At 39.8% G+C, this 16,276-nt stretch overlaps 1 protein-coding gene across 3 annotated transcripts in view; it reads right to left on the reverse strand.

Moving 5' to 3' along the window:
* FSD1L (fibronectin type III and SPRY domain containing 1 like) overlaps positions 1-16,276 on the reverse strand; it is a 31,710-nt gene that overhangs the window by 3,977 nt on the left and 11,457 nt on the right. The window contains exons 5-13 of one of the 3 annotated variants that reach the window (XM_081177171.1): positions 13,514-13,536; positions 11,976-12,097; positions 10,429-10,638; positions 10,015-10,113; positions 6,298-6,427; positions 4,482-4,514; positions 2,383-2,483; positions 1,064-1,315; positions 828-916 (exon numbers count right to left, since the gene is read on the reverse strand). In XM_081177171.1, the coding sequence (XP_081033297.1) occupies positions 828-916; positions 1,064-1,315; positions 2,383-2,483; positions 4,482-4,514; positions 6,298-6,427; positions 10,015-10,113; positions 10,429-10,638; positions 11,976-12,097; positions 13,514-13,536 (1,059 nt within the window). The remainder of the gene's footprint in view (positions 1-827; positions 917-1,063; positions 1,316-2,382; positions 2,484-4,481; positions 4,515-6,297; positions 6,428-10,014; positions 10,114-10,428; positions 10,639-11,975; positions 12,098-13,513; positions 13,537-16,276) is intronic. The other 2 variants (XM_081177173.1, XM_081177172.1) reach the window with 2 other exon arrangements.

Here is a 16,276-nt window from a genome sequence, read left to right on the forward strand (position 1 = left end):
AAAATCTACTGTAAATATAAAAATAAAACTCAGGTGAGGAAATTCTCGCTATCTATATAGAGAGGAGGCTGACAGTTTAGCATTTTCTTACGTTTCTAACACAAGGTGGGGTGGGAAGTCTAGTTTCAACAGTGTTCTATATTACACTAGCTCCCATTCAAGTTCGTATTAAGGCAGAAAAATTCACAACCCTACTTTAAAAACATACAAATGTTAAAATACTAAAACAGATTAAAATTACTTCAACTTTCTAAGTATCTGGGTAGGCTCATCTAAACAGGAGAAGGTCTGTGATGTATATTCAGAACAAAAACAAAATTCTGCTCCCAGGCAATTTTGTGTAAGTTATGCACATTGTTTTGCAGCTACGAGGGCTAGAGTTATAATACATTCCTTTTTAAAAAAAGTGTAAGCTAGAGATTTTAAGGGAGCTGTGCATCTTGTCCTCCTCCAAATACTGCTGGACTCCAACTCCCATCAGCCCCAGATCAGTGATAATGGGAGTTACAGTCCAGCAACATTTGAAGGGTCACAGGTTAGCCACTCCTGCATTCCCCCCCCCCCATTAGGGGTTTCTCTTCTTCGGGCATATACAGAGCCCTGGAGATAGTCACCAAAGTGGCTGCCAGTTTTTCCTGGGGCAACCAAGTTTAATAAGCATATAAACATGTATAGAGGTCAGACAGTGACGCATCAATAACCCAAAAGCATCTGTGGCATTCAATGCGAGTCTTTTCCACATTATGAAATTATTCCTAAAAGTAACTGTAGAAAAATAGCCCTTGAAGCAGAAATGATGGAATGAGTTAAATTAGGTAGGTACTGACCATGAAACCGGGTAGTAGCGGCTGGGTGAATTTTGTTTTGAAGGTGTACAACAACTGCTTTGAGCTTGCGTTATAGAAAGAGAGCTGACCTGAAGAGAGAAAAGCATGTTAATACTTCTAAAAGAATTCAGCTTATGTGTAACATTTGTCTTTTCCTTAATACACGTTCTCAGAAGGTAAAGGAGTAACACTTATTTCAGCTCTCTCATCCATAGTTCTGAGGACTTCCAAGTTACCTCCATCAAAGTCGCAATAGACTCCTATCCTGTCTGGAACCAGGACATCTAGCGATTTTGCTTTGTTGTTGTGTTTGGCTGCAAATGTAGTCTGGAGCCAGTTGTTCACATGCACGCACCAGCTTGTATTAGTCTTCCCTAGCTGGTCAAATTTCCCCAAATTTTTATACGCTACTCCCACACTATAGGATTTGCAATCCTTCTGGGCTTTCACTTCCCAGTAGTGTTGCCCGTTCTCAATAGTAGTATCTCCTGTAATGAAACAGAGAAGGAACAATGAACACTTCCAAGCAAACTTGTGTTGCCTAGAGCTCAAGAGTAAACACAAATTGTTCAAGGATAAGACCCATAATTGATTGAGTATAGATTTCATTAGACAGTGAAAATCCCCAATCTTTTTGGTGTTGTAGAAATCGGGCATAGGGAACCTTTGGCTCTCCAGATGTTGCAGAACTACAACTCCCAATATCCCCAGCTGTGCTTGATAAGAGTTGGCAAGAGCTGTAGTTCAACAACATGGGGAGAGGACCAAAGGTTTCCCACTCCAGTGCAGATCATAATGATAAAAACTAAGAAAGCTTATCCTCCCCCCCCCCAAAAAAAAACCTTTCCCACAATGCACAAGACAAGGAACTCATAAGTCACTTACTCTCAGCAGCTAGAAATATCATAACCAGACCCTGGAAGGACCTATCAGGAGTGAACATACACCACTGGTACCAAAATGTATGGGAAACTGCCCTACCAGAAAAATTAACTAGCATGGGGACAAGCAAAAGAGGACACCTTCGCCCCGGTGTGGCTTCCCTTTACCACATATACAGCACAACAAGACAATGACCTACCCCCCCCCCCCGCATACAAATTAATATGGCTAATCTGGACACAACAATCCTGCCCCCCTCCAAACAAACCATACTGCAACCAACCAAGCGCAAGCAAGCAAACTTTGGGCCCTCCCATCTCTCAACATGACAATAAAACCCCCCCAAATAATTATATAAATAAAGGACCTACCCATGAGATGCTGCCACAAAAACTCTGCACTATACAATAGAATGAAAAGACCATTATCCTCCTCAACCCTCTTCTTCTTTTCTCCCAATGTCTATGGAAATAGAGTCTCACACCAAATGCAAACAAACTGAAAAGGATTTTATGAATTGAAAGTGGAGGTGCTATATCTACTTTTCCTTGTGTGTGTTTTTTTGTATCACAAAAAATAATAAAAACTAATTTAATAATAATAATAAAATAATAATAATAATAATAATAATAATAATAATAATTTATAAGTATTATTTCTTTAAAAACCTTACCCAACACTGTGTACGATTCCCCAGTAAATCTATCTCTGCTGCCCCTTATCAAAGGTGAACGTGAGCTAACAGATGATCGCTTTGGGGAAGGAGTTCCACTTCTGTAAGATGACAAGAAATGAGTTTGTTCTGCACTGCAGTATGCAACCATGACTACAACAGCATACAAGCAAAGGCACCAAGTTAGTATTTTTTAAATCCAGTTTTAGACTGTTTCACAGAAGCATTTATGGTCACAGATGGCTCACATGCTGTTAGAGGGGTCTGTTGGGGTAGCCATGCTGAAAGTCTCTATATCTATACAAATAGCCATGCACAGAAGAGGCTACCAGTAGGGGAAAAAAAAAAACATGCTAAGACAACAGAAAAGTTACTATTACTGAAGACTAGGAGGGATATGTGCAGGATAGGAATGAGTGAACTTGAAGTGTAATTTGGGGGGGGGGGAGTGTCCCATTGATCCGATTAGAAATGAGTTATTTTAAAATAAGATAGAAACCCAGTCCCAATACATTAGCCATCTTCCCCACACCTCTGGTGGCATGAATGTTGAAGTGGCATGAATATAGCAGATATAGCATTTACTGTTTTCAGAATGAAGTTCTATTGTGAATTCTTAAGACATTTAAATGCAACACTGAAAAGGCCTTTGAACAAACGAAACGTATTAAAGGAAAGTTACTTACCAAAAGAAAAAAAGAAATAAGTGAAAGCATGAAAAGACAGCAAAGCCAAGAAATTAAAAGCATATATTTGGGGGGGGGGGGAGGAAGGGGACACACCACAGTGTTTGACCCTACTCCAAGTACATTGTTACTAGGAAGCCTACTACTTTCTGCTTTCTATCATAAAAGCAACACGTTAGGTTCGCTGCCAGGTTATGTAGAAAAATAGCATGTTTGTTCAAAAGATGCTGCAATTGATACAAGGAAGGCACAAACTCAGAATAACTTCCCACTTCCACCAGATCTACCAAAATGCTGACATGCTATTTTTCAGGTAAGTGCTCCAAGTTCCCTTCACCCAGAAGATGTCCTTAATATTAGCAGCCTTTACAGGTACACAATTGAATTTAAAATATTTTATATTTGGTACATTTGAAGACATGATTCAATACAAGCCGAATTCTCTGCGTTTAATTGTACTGTTGCAATGCCAACATGCATGTCGGTTTTGTTTTGATAAGCCACTGTGGAACTAACTAATGCAATTTCTATGGTGTTTTATTTGTTCATGTAACATCAAAGAATAGCAAGTTCTTTGGACAACGTGCATTCTCAAAAGAAAAACAGACATTGTAGTTGCAAAATGACAAAATACTTGTTTGGCCTGGAAACCCAGTCTAACTTCCAATTCTGTATGCCTAACTCAAGTACCTGCATCTCCAGAGGGAAGAATACACAAGGGCTGAAATCTATACTGCAGGTGATACACAGAGACCAAATAGCCTTGTCCCCTTCTCCAGTAATGCTACAAAAACAAAGCATCATGCTGCAAAATGATCCTCCTCACTTGATTGGCTACTGCTTGCAGAGGCCAGGACCAATAAGTGCAAAAACTCAACGCTCCTTCTTGAAATAAAATTACTTAATGCAGAGAACATAAGACTAAGAGAAAAAAACCAGAATCTGTCTTTAAAGATTGTGAAGGATTTCTGTATTTAAAGGATGCAGTTATGTTTGTTTAGTACTGGAAGAATCAAATATCCCCATTTATTACTACAAAGTGACAGACTAGGCCTATGGTCCCATTACAACTGGGGACACAGCCCAGTGTGTACCATAAAATACCAGAGGCATTAGCTTGTTGGCAACTGGTGCATTTTACGCTGCCTAATTTTAGTGTTAGCGGTTCTCATTTCTGTAAATTGTCAAAACTTATATACAGGCTTGGTGATTTTACAGAAAGGCAGTTTGAACGGTAAATACAAAAGATGACAAATAAGTGGGGGAAAGAAGGATCTAAACAACAAACAGTGGCTTGTCTACTGGTAAAGGCTGCTGGATTGATTCATGCTAACTCTAGAGAGCAAGAATTGAAAGGAAAATATTGGAGAGTAAAAAGCTGAACCCTATGGCTATGAAGAGGCACACTGTCACCTTGTATTGTTCTTCAGAAGGGTAATCTGGCAACTGTCAGACAAAAATAGGTAATTAAAAAGCTACTTCGTGGCTACACACAGACTTATTTTTTTTAAAAAATATTAGTATTTAAAACCACTACAAAACTGTTCTGATAACTATTAATAACTGTATGCTGTTCACAGACTTACAAACAGAAAACACCCACTTGCTTACAAATTGAAATGTAACCAAAATGGTTTAAGAAGTCTGCATAAAATAGGTTTGGAATCTATTAAACCCTGTTTGAGTTTTATAGCCTTTTTACCTCTTGAACTTAATGTGTTACCAGCTCCCTGTTCACAGCTGGGGTGGGGGTGACATGAAATACGTTCCTATTACTGAGACTACGGGAGTATAAAGTTTCCAAGGCCTGGAGTCTCCTCCTCCCTCTTACGGAAAATACTTCCTGGGAAGTAAAAAAGTGGTCTGGGTATTTGGAGTCGGCAATAGCTCACTTGACAACAATACATCTACTTGCTCCCAGACAATACTATTCCTATAGTATAGGAGAGCACGTCCCTGTCACCTATGAACCGGCAATACAGTGGTACCTTGGTTCTCAAACAGCTTAGTTGTCGAACAAATCAGCTCCCGAACACCGGTTTGCGAACATTTTCCAGAAGCCGAACATCCAATGCGGCTTCCGCTTGAGTGCAGGAAGCTCCTGCAGCCAATCGGAAGCCGTGCCTTGGTTTTCGAATTGTTTCGGGAATCAAACGGACTCCCGGAACAGATTAAGTTTGAGAAACCAAGGTACCACTGTATTTTCGTATGTGGCAATTGTGGAAGCTTACGGTATGCCAACAAACCCCCAACATTTAAATCCACCTTGGAGGAGGAGAGGACAGAGAGTGAAGAAAGAGCCGTGAGTGGAGACGGAGCCTTTCCCCATCCTCAGGACCCTCTGGGAAACTCAACTCAGCTGGGTGGGGAGAGAGCAGCTGAATGGGACACAGGATGAGAGTGAGGATGTGCCAGAAGGAAAATGAATTGATATTGATTCATATATGTTAGTAGCTTTGTACTAATGTAACCTTTTCATATGTAACTGCGATTTTGTAGTATTTTGTTTAATTGGCTGTCGCTGCTCCTTTTTTTGTACAGCACTTAATAAAGGTTTTTAATATATTAAGTGGTGTAGAAGTTATATAATCTAATCTATTTGGACAACAGAAATTATTCTTTAGACCAACACAATCATCTCAGAAAAGCTCCCCAACAGATTTTGTTTTTACAGGCCAGACTTTCTAACTTGCTAGAAATATATCAAATGATTTTTTGTAAAAAAAAAAAAAAATCATTTGATAAATTTCATTTTTCTAATTTACATAGAAAAAGATGCTTCTAGAGAGCTCATGATTTGTGCATAGGTCATACGACTGAATCACATAAGTGCTAAATACTTAACCCTAAGAAGAATATGACTGCTAGTATTATTTTTCAGCAGGGGGAATTGTTTTTAGTAATGTACCCATGTTAGGGGGAAAACAAAACCAGAGCTACCTTGCAACACTGTCACTTTTTCCAGAAAAAGAAATTCCCCATTTCCAACACAGGTTTCAAGGTTATTCTCTTCAATAGATGCCTCAAAACTTTACCAGCAAGTATGCTATACTGCCAAATACATTAAGTTTAGTGTGAACAGATTCATTAAGTTTATAGCAATATGAATAATCTCTTTTGCACAGGAAGACTCCCTACCTGATAGACCAAATTTATATTTGCTGAAACAGCCTTTAAATATGACATCTACAAGTTAACTTGATCGGAGGAGGAGCTCAGTTTCCCTTACCTGCCTTTGTTCTCTTTTCCTTTGATTTTGTTTTCTTGGCTTTTGCCTCCTGTGGAATCCCACTCCACATAGGAATCTTCAACTTTCAAGTTAAGATGAGACGATGAACCATCCAGGTTAAATATAAGAGCTGCCCAGAGAAAAGATGCAGATCAAAAGGTTTGTCACACCTTTTCTGAATGCAAAGAGTGAAGAAGTTAACATATTTAGATAGGCTGCCCAGGTTCCCTACCTAAGACAAGTCTACTTCTGATGCTATACTTCTAATTATTGTTTTTTAAATGCTTACTCCACCTGCCTGCTTTTATTTTAGAGAAAAATCAGCCATAGTGCCCAATTCAGAATATTGCATCATAGAACCACAGAATTGTAGAGCTGAAGGGACTCCCAAGGGTCATCTAGTCTAACCCCCTGCAATGCACGTGGCCTGTATGGGAATTGAACCCATAACCTTGGCATAAACAGCACCACACTCTAACCAACTGAGCTAACTGCTGCTTGCTTTTGATCTGGATTGGGGCCCTGCACAGATTAATATTGCTACCTCCCACTCTGCTCTGAACCCCCCCCCCAAAAAAAAACCCCTGATATCTACTACAAACAGCACCTTGGGTGCAAACAGCCTGGAAAGGACTGTTTTCTGCAGTAAATCAGCACTGGAGCATGTTCTAGACTGGGGACCCTTGGCTGCTTCCCCCCCCCCCCGAAGTATGAGCAACCAGTCTGAGCATGCTTTTTGAAAATGCTAACTAATGTCCTGTGCAGTTTGGCCCTTAATTTACAGTGCCAGTGTGTGCATCTTGTTCTGAAAGGTAGAGCCTGTTATAGTTCTCTGTTTTAATCTGGGGGGGATCAGTATGTAGGGCAATTCTTTGTGTTAAGTGTCAAGGCTGTCAGTTTGCCAGCAGAGCTGCACAGCAGGGACGGGGGAGCTGGGTCCAGCCAGGGGACCAGATCATTCTCTCTCCCACTGTCCAAGGGTCCATCTGTCAATCACCTGACATCACAATGCCAGGTGACCCTGCTTTTGTTCGCACGGCTTGAAATCAAACTGAGTAGGTAGACACACAGCCCACAAAGCAATGCTGATCAGCAGCCCCTGCAAAAACCCTTTCAGCTTAGCTCCACATCTGATATCATATACGGACACTAGGTACTGGGCAAATGGGCATGGCTTGGCTAAAAGGGAGGCCTGCAGGCTTGACGTCCCACAGCATTCTTCAAGTAATAGGTTTCCAAAAGTTCTTATGACTAAAGGCAGAATACAACAAGTTATTTTCAAAGCCAACTAAGAGATGCCACTGTAAGCAAGCATGGTAATTTGCTTGGCAGAGCATTAGAAGATACATACAGGTTATAAAAAATGTATTAGCATCAAATCTTTCATGGGTGAAGCCAAATGTGTAACAGGCATATATGGAGAGAATATAACAGAAATAGCTATGTTTTACCCAAGAGATATATTCAAGAAGCTTTCCAGCTTTTACTGACACTCAGAAAATGACAATGAGGTAGGTAGTAACTCTTCCAGAGAGTTTTTAATACAACAAAGCAGTCAGACTGAGTCACTGCTCCTCGCTGGAATTTGTTGTGGGGTAAATTTAATCTTTGTTACTGCCAACTAAGCAGAATAATTGAGGCTATGTTGCTGTGTTTGCCTTCATTTTTGGAAGCTAAACAATATGTGTCACACTAAACAGACTCTATTCAATTAGAATGCATTAGACACGGTTCTTTAGTATTTCACAGAATACAAGAATTGAAATTCCTCTGTGAAAGGTCAACAGTATGTTTAAGCAATGCCGAACTTGATGATTCTACCAGGCAAATGCTCAATAAGAGCACTGTAAACGCATAGTGTTTTGACGGTCAACTAGAAATGCTCACCTATCACCAAAATGGGAATAAGGTACAGCTCTAAGAGTGGCATACGCTGAAAAGACTTGAATAGTTCCAGTTGTTATATAGCAGACATGGAAAGTTTTCCTAATGCCCAAAGATAGTATGTAGATGTGAAGCTGAGCAGTGCAACTCCTTAAAATGTATGGCAATAGTTCTAATTTTAGAAGTGCAACATTTGGTGATACAACCCATTACAAATATACATCTGCAAGCTCATTTGCCGACAAGCCAAGTTCTTTTTAAATATGGAGATTGTTATGGAGATTGTTGCCTTGCACTCTGTTTTTGCCTTGCTAGGATTATAATCCAGTGCTTCAAAGATGTCCTCTGACTTAAAAATTAAGAATGCTTTTTAATACACTACAGTAGCAATTTACCACTAAAAGCTTTCTAGAATTTTTCTTTCACCAATGTGCAAGTACAGAGACACAACTGGTAATTTCATACGGCATAAGTAAACTGATCTGACTGATCTGTGCATTTGCCCTCTGCTGATGACATCTTTAGCACACTCACATGCAACCCAGGCTTGTACAAGTTGTCATAAATTGAAAATAAATCCCAAAGCTGGTTGGGAGAACTGAACCTTATACTAGTGGTGCACTTTGCAAGCCACTCAATGACATCATTAAGAACACTTCTCATCTACTGGACTACACTGGCAGTGCTTCTGCATTTCAATGAATTGTCCTGCTATTTTTAAAAATATAAACATTAAAATAAATGAGCAATAGCCGATCCGTGGGCAAACAATCTGCAGCTTCTTGACTTTTCTGAAGAAATATCCTGAGCATGATTCAATATGCTGGGAAGCTGCTTGCAACACTTCTGATAATATTTATGCAGCCATATTATGCCACTCAGGTGGAACTGGTGATATATGTGCTTGTGTCACTCACAGGGTGAAAGGCATTTTAAGAATCAGCAGAACATAAGGTTTCAACGCTTATGACAGAAAATGATCCTAATCTCTATCATGGGATAGGAAGAAAAGGTACCAGGCTCTTCACTGTTATATCAAATGCACCAATATGAGGCCATAGCAGGATAAAAGTCTGAGAAAGAATCAGGCACATCAGCAAAAAGCCATGTTGTTTTACCCATCCTCAAGTAAGTGAGCAAACAGTGTGAATCTGCTTTGGCAACATATTCCAGTCTGCAGCACTGAGACTTCGTAAGATGGCAAGAAAGCCACTGATACCTCCCTAGCAGCTGACTAACTTGCAGGCCGGGAAAGCTAACGAAATCTTACTACTGTTTTGGCTCAAGTATCACACCAAGAAAGCTAAAAAAAATTATTGCTGCAGGGCCACAAACAAATCCGCCTCACAATTGCTATCAAAGTGGTTAAACGGTTGCATGGCTTTAAATTGATGGCTTTAAATTGGTAAATTTTTGTCAACTGCGTATCACAGCAGAGTTAGTTAGTGAAGGGGTTTAGGATGAAAAATCTGCACTGTTTATCAAGTGGGAGTGGCACTATTTAGCACTTCCATCTCTAATCAGTGCCATCTCCCTATGCTAGAATTTGTTTAGAAGGTGTATGTGCCCTCAGGTTAATGTTTCTCCTGGTACCATGTCAACAATTTTAAATAGCAGCCCTTTAGACAGTGCAAATACTATAGTCCTCTGCTTCAATCCTTTCCTCCAATTCACTTAAACTGGCTTTTGGGCCTAAGGACTGGAGGTACATTAAGGTACACAGCTGCTGCTCTAAAACAACACTGTACATTTTATAGCCAAGATGGCATTTGAGCATGCATTTCCTATATTCAAGCCACTATATGGTCCTAGTTCTTAGCTATCCAGTTTTACCTTTCGTCTCTAAAGTCACTGGATCAGAATAATCTCCAGCCACGGCCTTGTTGCAAGCTCTGACACGGAAGTTCATGTATTTTGAGTCAAACCTCAGACCTGAAAAAAAGACATCCACTATCATTAAAATGAACACACACAAAATAACACTATAAAGGAGGAAAGGTAGATGTATACTGTTTTAAAGTGCTGCTTCTCCCAAGCTACAGACAAATTTAAGTACTATATCAATATTAGCTGAAGTCGAGGAAAGTGAATGAGATCAGATCTCCATTTATCATGCTGGGAGTGCAAAACATTTGCAAATGCGGGCTTCACATTAGATGGAGCTGACATTAAAAGATTCCCATGAAAAAGTATGAAGCTCATGTTACAACTCAAGTCAACTTGGAGGGAACAGAAAAATAAAATTACCCGATAATGTATATTCAGTGCCCTTAATGTAGTCCACAGATTCCCAGCACCTCTCGTCCTTTATTCGAGGAAGCCCATCAAAGTTGGTTTTCCTGTATTCTAGTATATAGTGATCAATTTTGTTGTCTTCTTCTGTCATTTGCCATGAAATCGTTACAGAGTTGTCAGCCACAATACAATCTGCTAGGACTATCTCTGGAGCTCTGGGCACTGTTAAGGAAATAAAACAGATCACTGGTAAACTCAACTGCCACCCACATACTGATCTTGTACTCTTGGCAAGATCCAGATGGGTGAGCTAAGATTAAAAACAAAATCCTATGGCTAAGGTCTGACCTGATCACTTTTATGTACTGCCTGATCCTATGCATTAATATTTAGAATTAAGTCCAGTGGGATGGCATGTACACAGGATTGCAGTTCCAAACTATGTGCATTCATTCTGTGATGAGTCTTAAAGTGTTTTTGCCTGCCTTAGTTATTGACTTCTGTTTCAGGTTTAAAAAACGCAATCCAGTAAGGCTTGTGCTTAAGGGATCAAACAGCTACTGGAACAAATATGCAATGCCAAGGAACATTCCCCAAAACAGTTTTAAAAGTTTGGTGTTTGAGTGCCACCATGTGTGAGGAATGCAACATACTCCTCTCATTCTCTCACACACACAGAGAGAGGAAGAGGAGAGGTAGATGGGGAGGAGGAGGGAGAGAGAGAGCAAGGTTCCCTACAACTATTATAGCACAGCAAAGTAAGTGTCCCCTTCTTCAGGGGTAAAAGCCCCAAGACTTTTAGACTAGCTAAATATTTAATCCCAGAGATTACTATTTTCTCTTAATTGGGAAAGCTGAAAAAGAAGTTTGCTACATTCAAATTCAAACACGGGGTGGATAAAGGTCTGTTTCTGATATATATATTTTTATTTTTTTGCTAGGGAGGGAGAAAAAGAAGCAGGAACAATGAGAATCAATAAGTACTTTGACATTCTGGACTGAGGTGTCAGCAAGACAGTCAGCATGAAATGTCAAAAGTTGGGAATGTCAGAAGACTCACTTCGGGTTTCATCATTTAAAGCTGAGCTGTTTTAGCCATCAGTTAGAATTAGTGTCCAATGCAAACACTCAGAACTGCACAAAGTCTTTATGCCAAAAGATCCCAAACAATTCATCATCCACAATATAAAATCAGATTTGAAATCCTGACAGTTTAAATTTGATATTTCAATACAAAGTCTTAGATTATCCTTGCATGAGCAAACTCAGGCACAAAAATACTACTTGCAAAGTGGCTGTGCAGAGGGAAACCTCTGCAAAAGTACATTTGCAGCACCCAGAGTCTCAGTGGCCCAGAGTGCCTTCCATCAGCTTCGGCTGGTGATCCCGCTATGCCCCTATACACCTTTAGGCGGCAGGCAAAAACGTTCCTTTTTAACCAGGCCTTTGGTTGGTTTGATTTTAAAATGTGGGGGCGGGTTATTGGGTTGTTATTTTGGTTATATATTTTGTGGCAACAGTATTCCAAAGACCTCAATGCTGCGCAGACTTATTTTTACCTGGCAAAAACTTTAGAGCCTGGAGCATATGCCTTTCTTGAGAGAAGTCCACCATCAGGTGCGTCATGTTGTCACTCACTTTGGGTTTCAAGGACAGGCGGAACGCTGGAGCCATTGTGACTCTAAAGGGTAGAAATCAGGTAAAAATCATTCAGGCAGGAGCCAAAAACAACAGACAGGGAAGACAGGTGTTTCAATATTTTAAAATGTCTAGATAAAAAGTGAAGCAGATACTGGAGCTTGGCACTTCACCAAACTATAACAAAACCTTTATTTAGATCGACTACTGATGACAAGTTGAGAGGCAGAACAAATCTTTTGCGGGGGTTCAGGCTGGGGGATTTTCCGTAGACCTCTCAGCCACCCAAGCTACCATGCTGAGGGTTTGTCTTTGTAACTATCCACTTCTGCTCCTGCAACATCTTAAGGATAGAGTGCATCATACAAAACCTCTCTGTGGAAGTTTCACAAGGCTTATAACTTCTGGACGCCTGCTGATGCTATGAGCAGCAACTTGGAAGGTTTCCAGAACCCCACTCTAAAGAGGCATGAAGGGGCTCAATGTGATGGTCAAGTTGCACACAGTGCCTCTAACCCATTAACATAAGGTTGAATATTATCAGCTGGTGGTTTTTTGACAGCATGCTTTTGGTAACCAATGCCTGGGTTGGCCCTTAATAGTCAAGACTCATTTCAGAAAGAGGAGTCCATACATGATAAAGCTTAAACATAAAAGTGAGCATATGAAATAGCAGGGAGCCTTGGTGCTGCATTCATATAACACAGTAGTAAGCTGAGAAATGTTCTTGAGTGCTATTGGAAGTCTTCTCATTCCCTGCCCAAATTTGAGCATAATTCAGGTGTATGACATGGAAATATTATGTCTTATATATAGCCTATCTTATGTCTTATATATAGCCTATCTTTCTCTATTCTTTGCCTAAGGTATTGGAATAATAATGAAGGTGAACATTACAAGTTAAAACTGAAAAGTTTTACATTTCTGCACTTTGGATGTTTGGGGGCTGCACCAAATTCCAACTATACATATGTGAAAGTGCTTCAACTGCTTTGGGAACAGATAAGGGACAAGTGTACCATTTTCTGATTTTTCTAGTAACCATGCTGTTTTAGATAACTAAAATCCAGCTCAAGTTATGTTATCCCATAACTGATATCCCATAAGTGAGGCCTACATACCATATAAAACAAACATTTTGGCCTCCTGTGCCACTTCCAAATTAAATTTGAAATGGCACCTATTTTAATGGATCAGCATTAAGAATTATTTCCCCCCCTTCCAAACACATTTGTTTTAAAACGTGCCTCTGTTCTTTTGTCGCTGAATGAAAGTTCACACACCACACAGGGAGAAGGAAGTGTAAAGCCAAAACACAGCAGTGTTGTCTTAGCATGCAAAACTTAATTTTATCTTTTAGTTGCATGAATCTTAAGTGAAAACTGTTAAGAATTACTTAGCCAGAATCTTCAACAATTATGGAAGACTAGGAACAGAAACAAATAAGTTGGTACTGTACCTATCCTTGATCTGTCTGGCAGCCTTGAGGTGCATCAGGAAGAAGAGAGAGAAGGTAATTAATAGTTTCATGCAAGTTTCATCTGCAGTAACATGCAAGAAAGAGTTAGAGTTATCAATCTCACAGATGTCCAGCTCGGTTTCAAAACCAACTCAGAATTTTACCACTGAAGACCTGCCTCATAAGCCATTGTTAATACAAAGTTATTAGAAATTCAGCAACAAGCAAAAAAAAAAAAAAAGGGAATTTCAACAAGCCACACTAAACTAATTCCGTATGACACTGTCATCAAATCTCTGTGCTCTATTTTTAATGTGATCGGGCCAAGTGACATTTGAGTGTTTTGTTGGGCATGTCAGCAATTAGGTAGTGAGTAAGTGTTAGATTTGTGCCAGAGTTGAACCAAATTCAGGGAGTTTTATCATTCAGCTGGCCCTAGGCAACAAAATGTTGTTATCGGTGGCAAGAAATACTGGAATGCACCCCAAATTCTTACACTCTAGTGAAAATGCTCAGGCCTGGCTAGATAGGGTTTCTTGTCTGGCCCACAGATAATTAATGTTTCAAAATAGTATAACAAGTAAGTGACACAACATAGAATCTGAATTAAGAAACTAAAACATCAGCTTCATATACATTTAAAAGTTGTTTGCTATTACAACTATCACAAATACAGTAGAAATTAGGACATTGCCATCTCTGTTTGCCAACAAAAATTAAAGAGTTTTAAATTTTGATCTGTGGTCCCTTTCATGGCACGGGGGGGGGGTACTTTGCAAACATTTTTATCTTCATTCCTTATGTACTGAACACAGGAAAAGACTATGTATTAAGATTTTATATCTTATCGCCACAAACAAGTGTCTTAGGTGATAAGATGACCAGTCAGAACAAAACAGAAAATAAAACATCCTCACCTGCTGTCTGAGATACTGTGAACCACAACAACCTGCCCAAGATCACGAACTTCAAATTAGGGAGGCCGTTGCTTCCTGCATCTCAAACTCAATGCTATCTGCACCATGAATGAAAATGCTTCCACAACGTTTTCCTCTCCTATCTCCAACCAGACCATCTTAAAATGCAAGTTACAAAACCAGAAGCAGATATTCTAAGCAAAGTCCCCCTGCAACCACCTAGAATGGTTGCTTAAGTTGCTTATTGCATAAATAATTAAAAGTTGTTAGATCAAAGTAGAGATTACTATAATGAATTTAGCTGGAAGGGAATGCAGTCTTCTGCAACAAGCATTGTGTGTCTGCTACCTCAGCAGTTATACGTAGTGCAGCATCTTTCATGGCAAATTTATTCACCATTTACTTTGATAGTCACAAGGTAAGGCTGAAGAGTAGCAATTACAGTGGTGCCTCGCAAGACGAAAAGAATCCGTTCTGTGATTCTCTTCGTCTAGCGGTTTTTTCGTCTTGCGAAGCAAGCCCATTGACGGATTAGCGGCTTTTAGCGGCTTATCTGCTGATCGGATCAGCTGATAAGTGGTTTAGCGGCTTAGAAAAAGGGGGGGGAGGAAAAAAACCCAGCAGGAACTCGCAAGACATTGTTGTCTTGCGAAGCAAGCCCATAGGAAATAAGTTTTGCGAAGCACCTCCAAAACGGAAAACTCTTTCGTCTAGCGAGTTTTCCGTCTTGCGAGGCATTCGTCTTGCGGGGCACCACTGTATACAAGACCATTGAAAGGTATATAAAGTCCGCTTTCATGATAAGTCTTTACTCTGACCACAAAAGCAACAGCAATCCTTTTCTCCCTGAGCTACCCTATCCCCTCAATTCAACCCAGGTCATTTTCAGAATTGCTTCAGAAAATCTCAGTATGAAATGGCTACCCTGAGAATTATTTGAGAGCCAAATTAACCTTGTTACAGCAGGCAAGTATAATTTGGTCATAGTCCACAAATAACTTGCTAGTACAGAAAAGGCTGAAAAGCAACTTTTCAAACATGCAGACATGTATTTAAAAAGTTTACAAATCCAAGCTATTTTGTATCTATGGCTGTTTGGCAGGCACAAAAACACAGGACAAAAAAATCCAATAATTAGGATTTGTTGTCGGGCATAGCAAGGTGGAAACAATCCAAGAACTGAGAAAAAGGAACCTGGATGAAGTCCAGGGGAAACAGTGTAACAAATGGAAAGGAACTGTGATGAAACAGTGTAGCATCAGTTAACCCTAGTCAAAAACTAGGATAGGCATTAATGGTGAACAAACAGAACCTGAGGAGCAAGTTTTATAATTCTGTTTTTGCCTTGGGTTTAATTTCCAGGGAAATAACGCAAACAACTTCAGATGAGCTTGTTAAAAGTATAAAAACAAAGTTCAAATGCAGCCCTTCAACACAAAGAGCAGAACAAATTCAGATTTTGATGGATCATTTGGAATTCTTTCATATATCAGTTTAAGCATTGCCTGCCCTTGATTGGATCATTCAGCTTCCTTTCCAACCAATGTACAAGGAACATGGTTCGGAGTCAATGTAGCATTGCTAATGCACATCAGCTGGAGGCATGATGCACTGACTGGCAAAGCCAACGTAATAAATCTATTTAACACACAGAGGCAACTTAATGCATTGCCAAGTTTGTGTTTCTAAAAGTAGATTATTTTGCCTACTATATTCCCATTTAGCAGTTAGTCAATCATTTTATTAGCTGGATCTACAGAAATGCCAGAAGGGGCCCTCTCCCTAAGGTCAGAAGATTCTGCTGTTTTGAGAACCATCAGAAATATCAGGCAGAGGCACCTTCCAA

The sequence above is a fragment of the Podarcis bocagei genome, assembly GCF_964188305.1.
Source record: "Podarcis bocagei genome assembly, chromosome: 17".
In the NCBI taxonomy this organism is placed as follows: domain Eukaryota; kingdom Metazoa; phylum Chordata; class Lepidosauria; order Squamata; family Lacertidae; genus Podarcis; species Podarcis bocagei.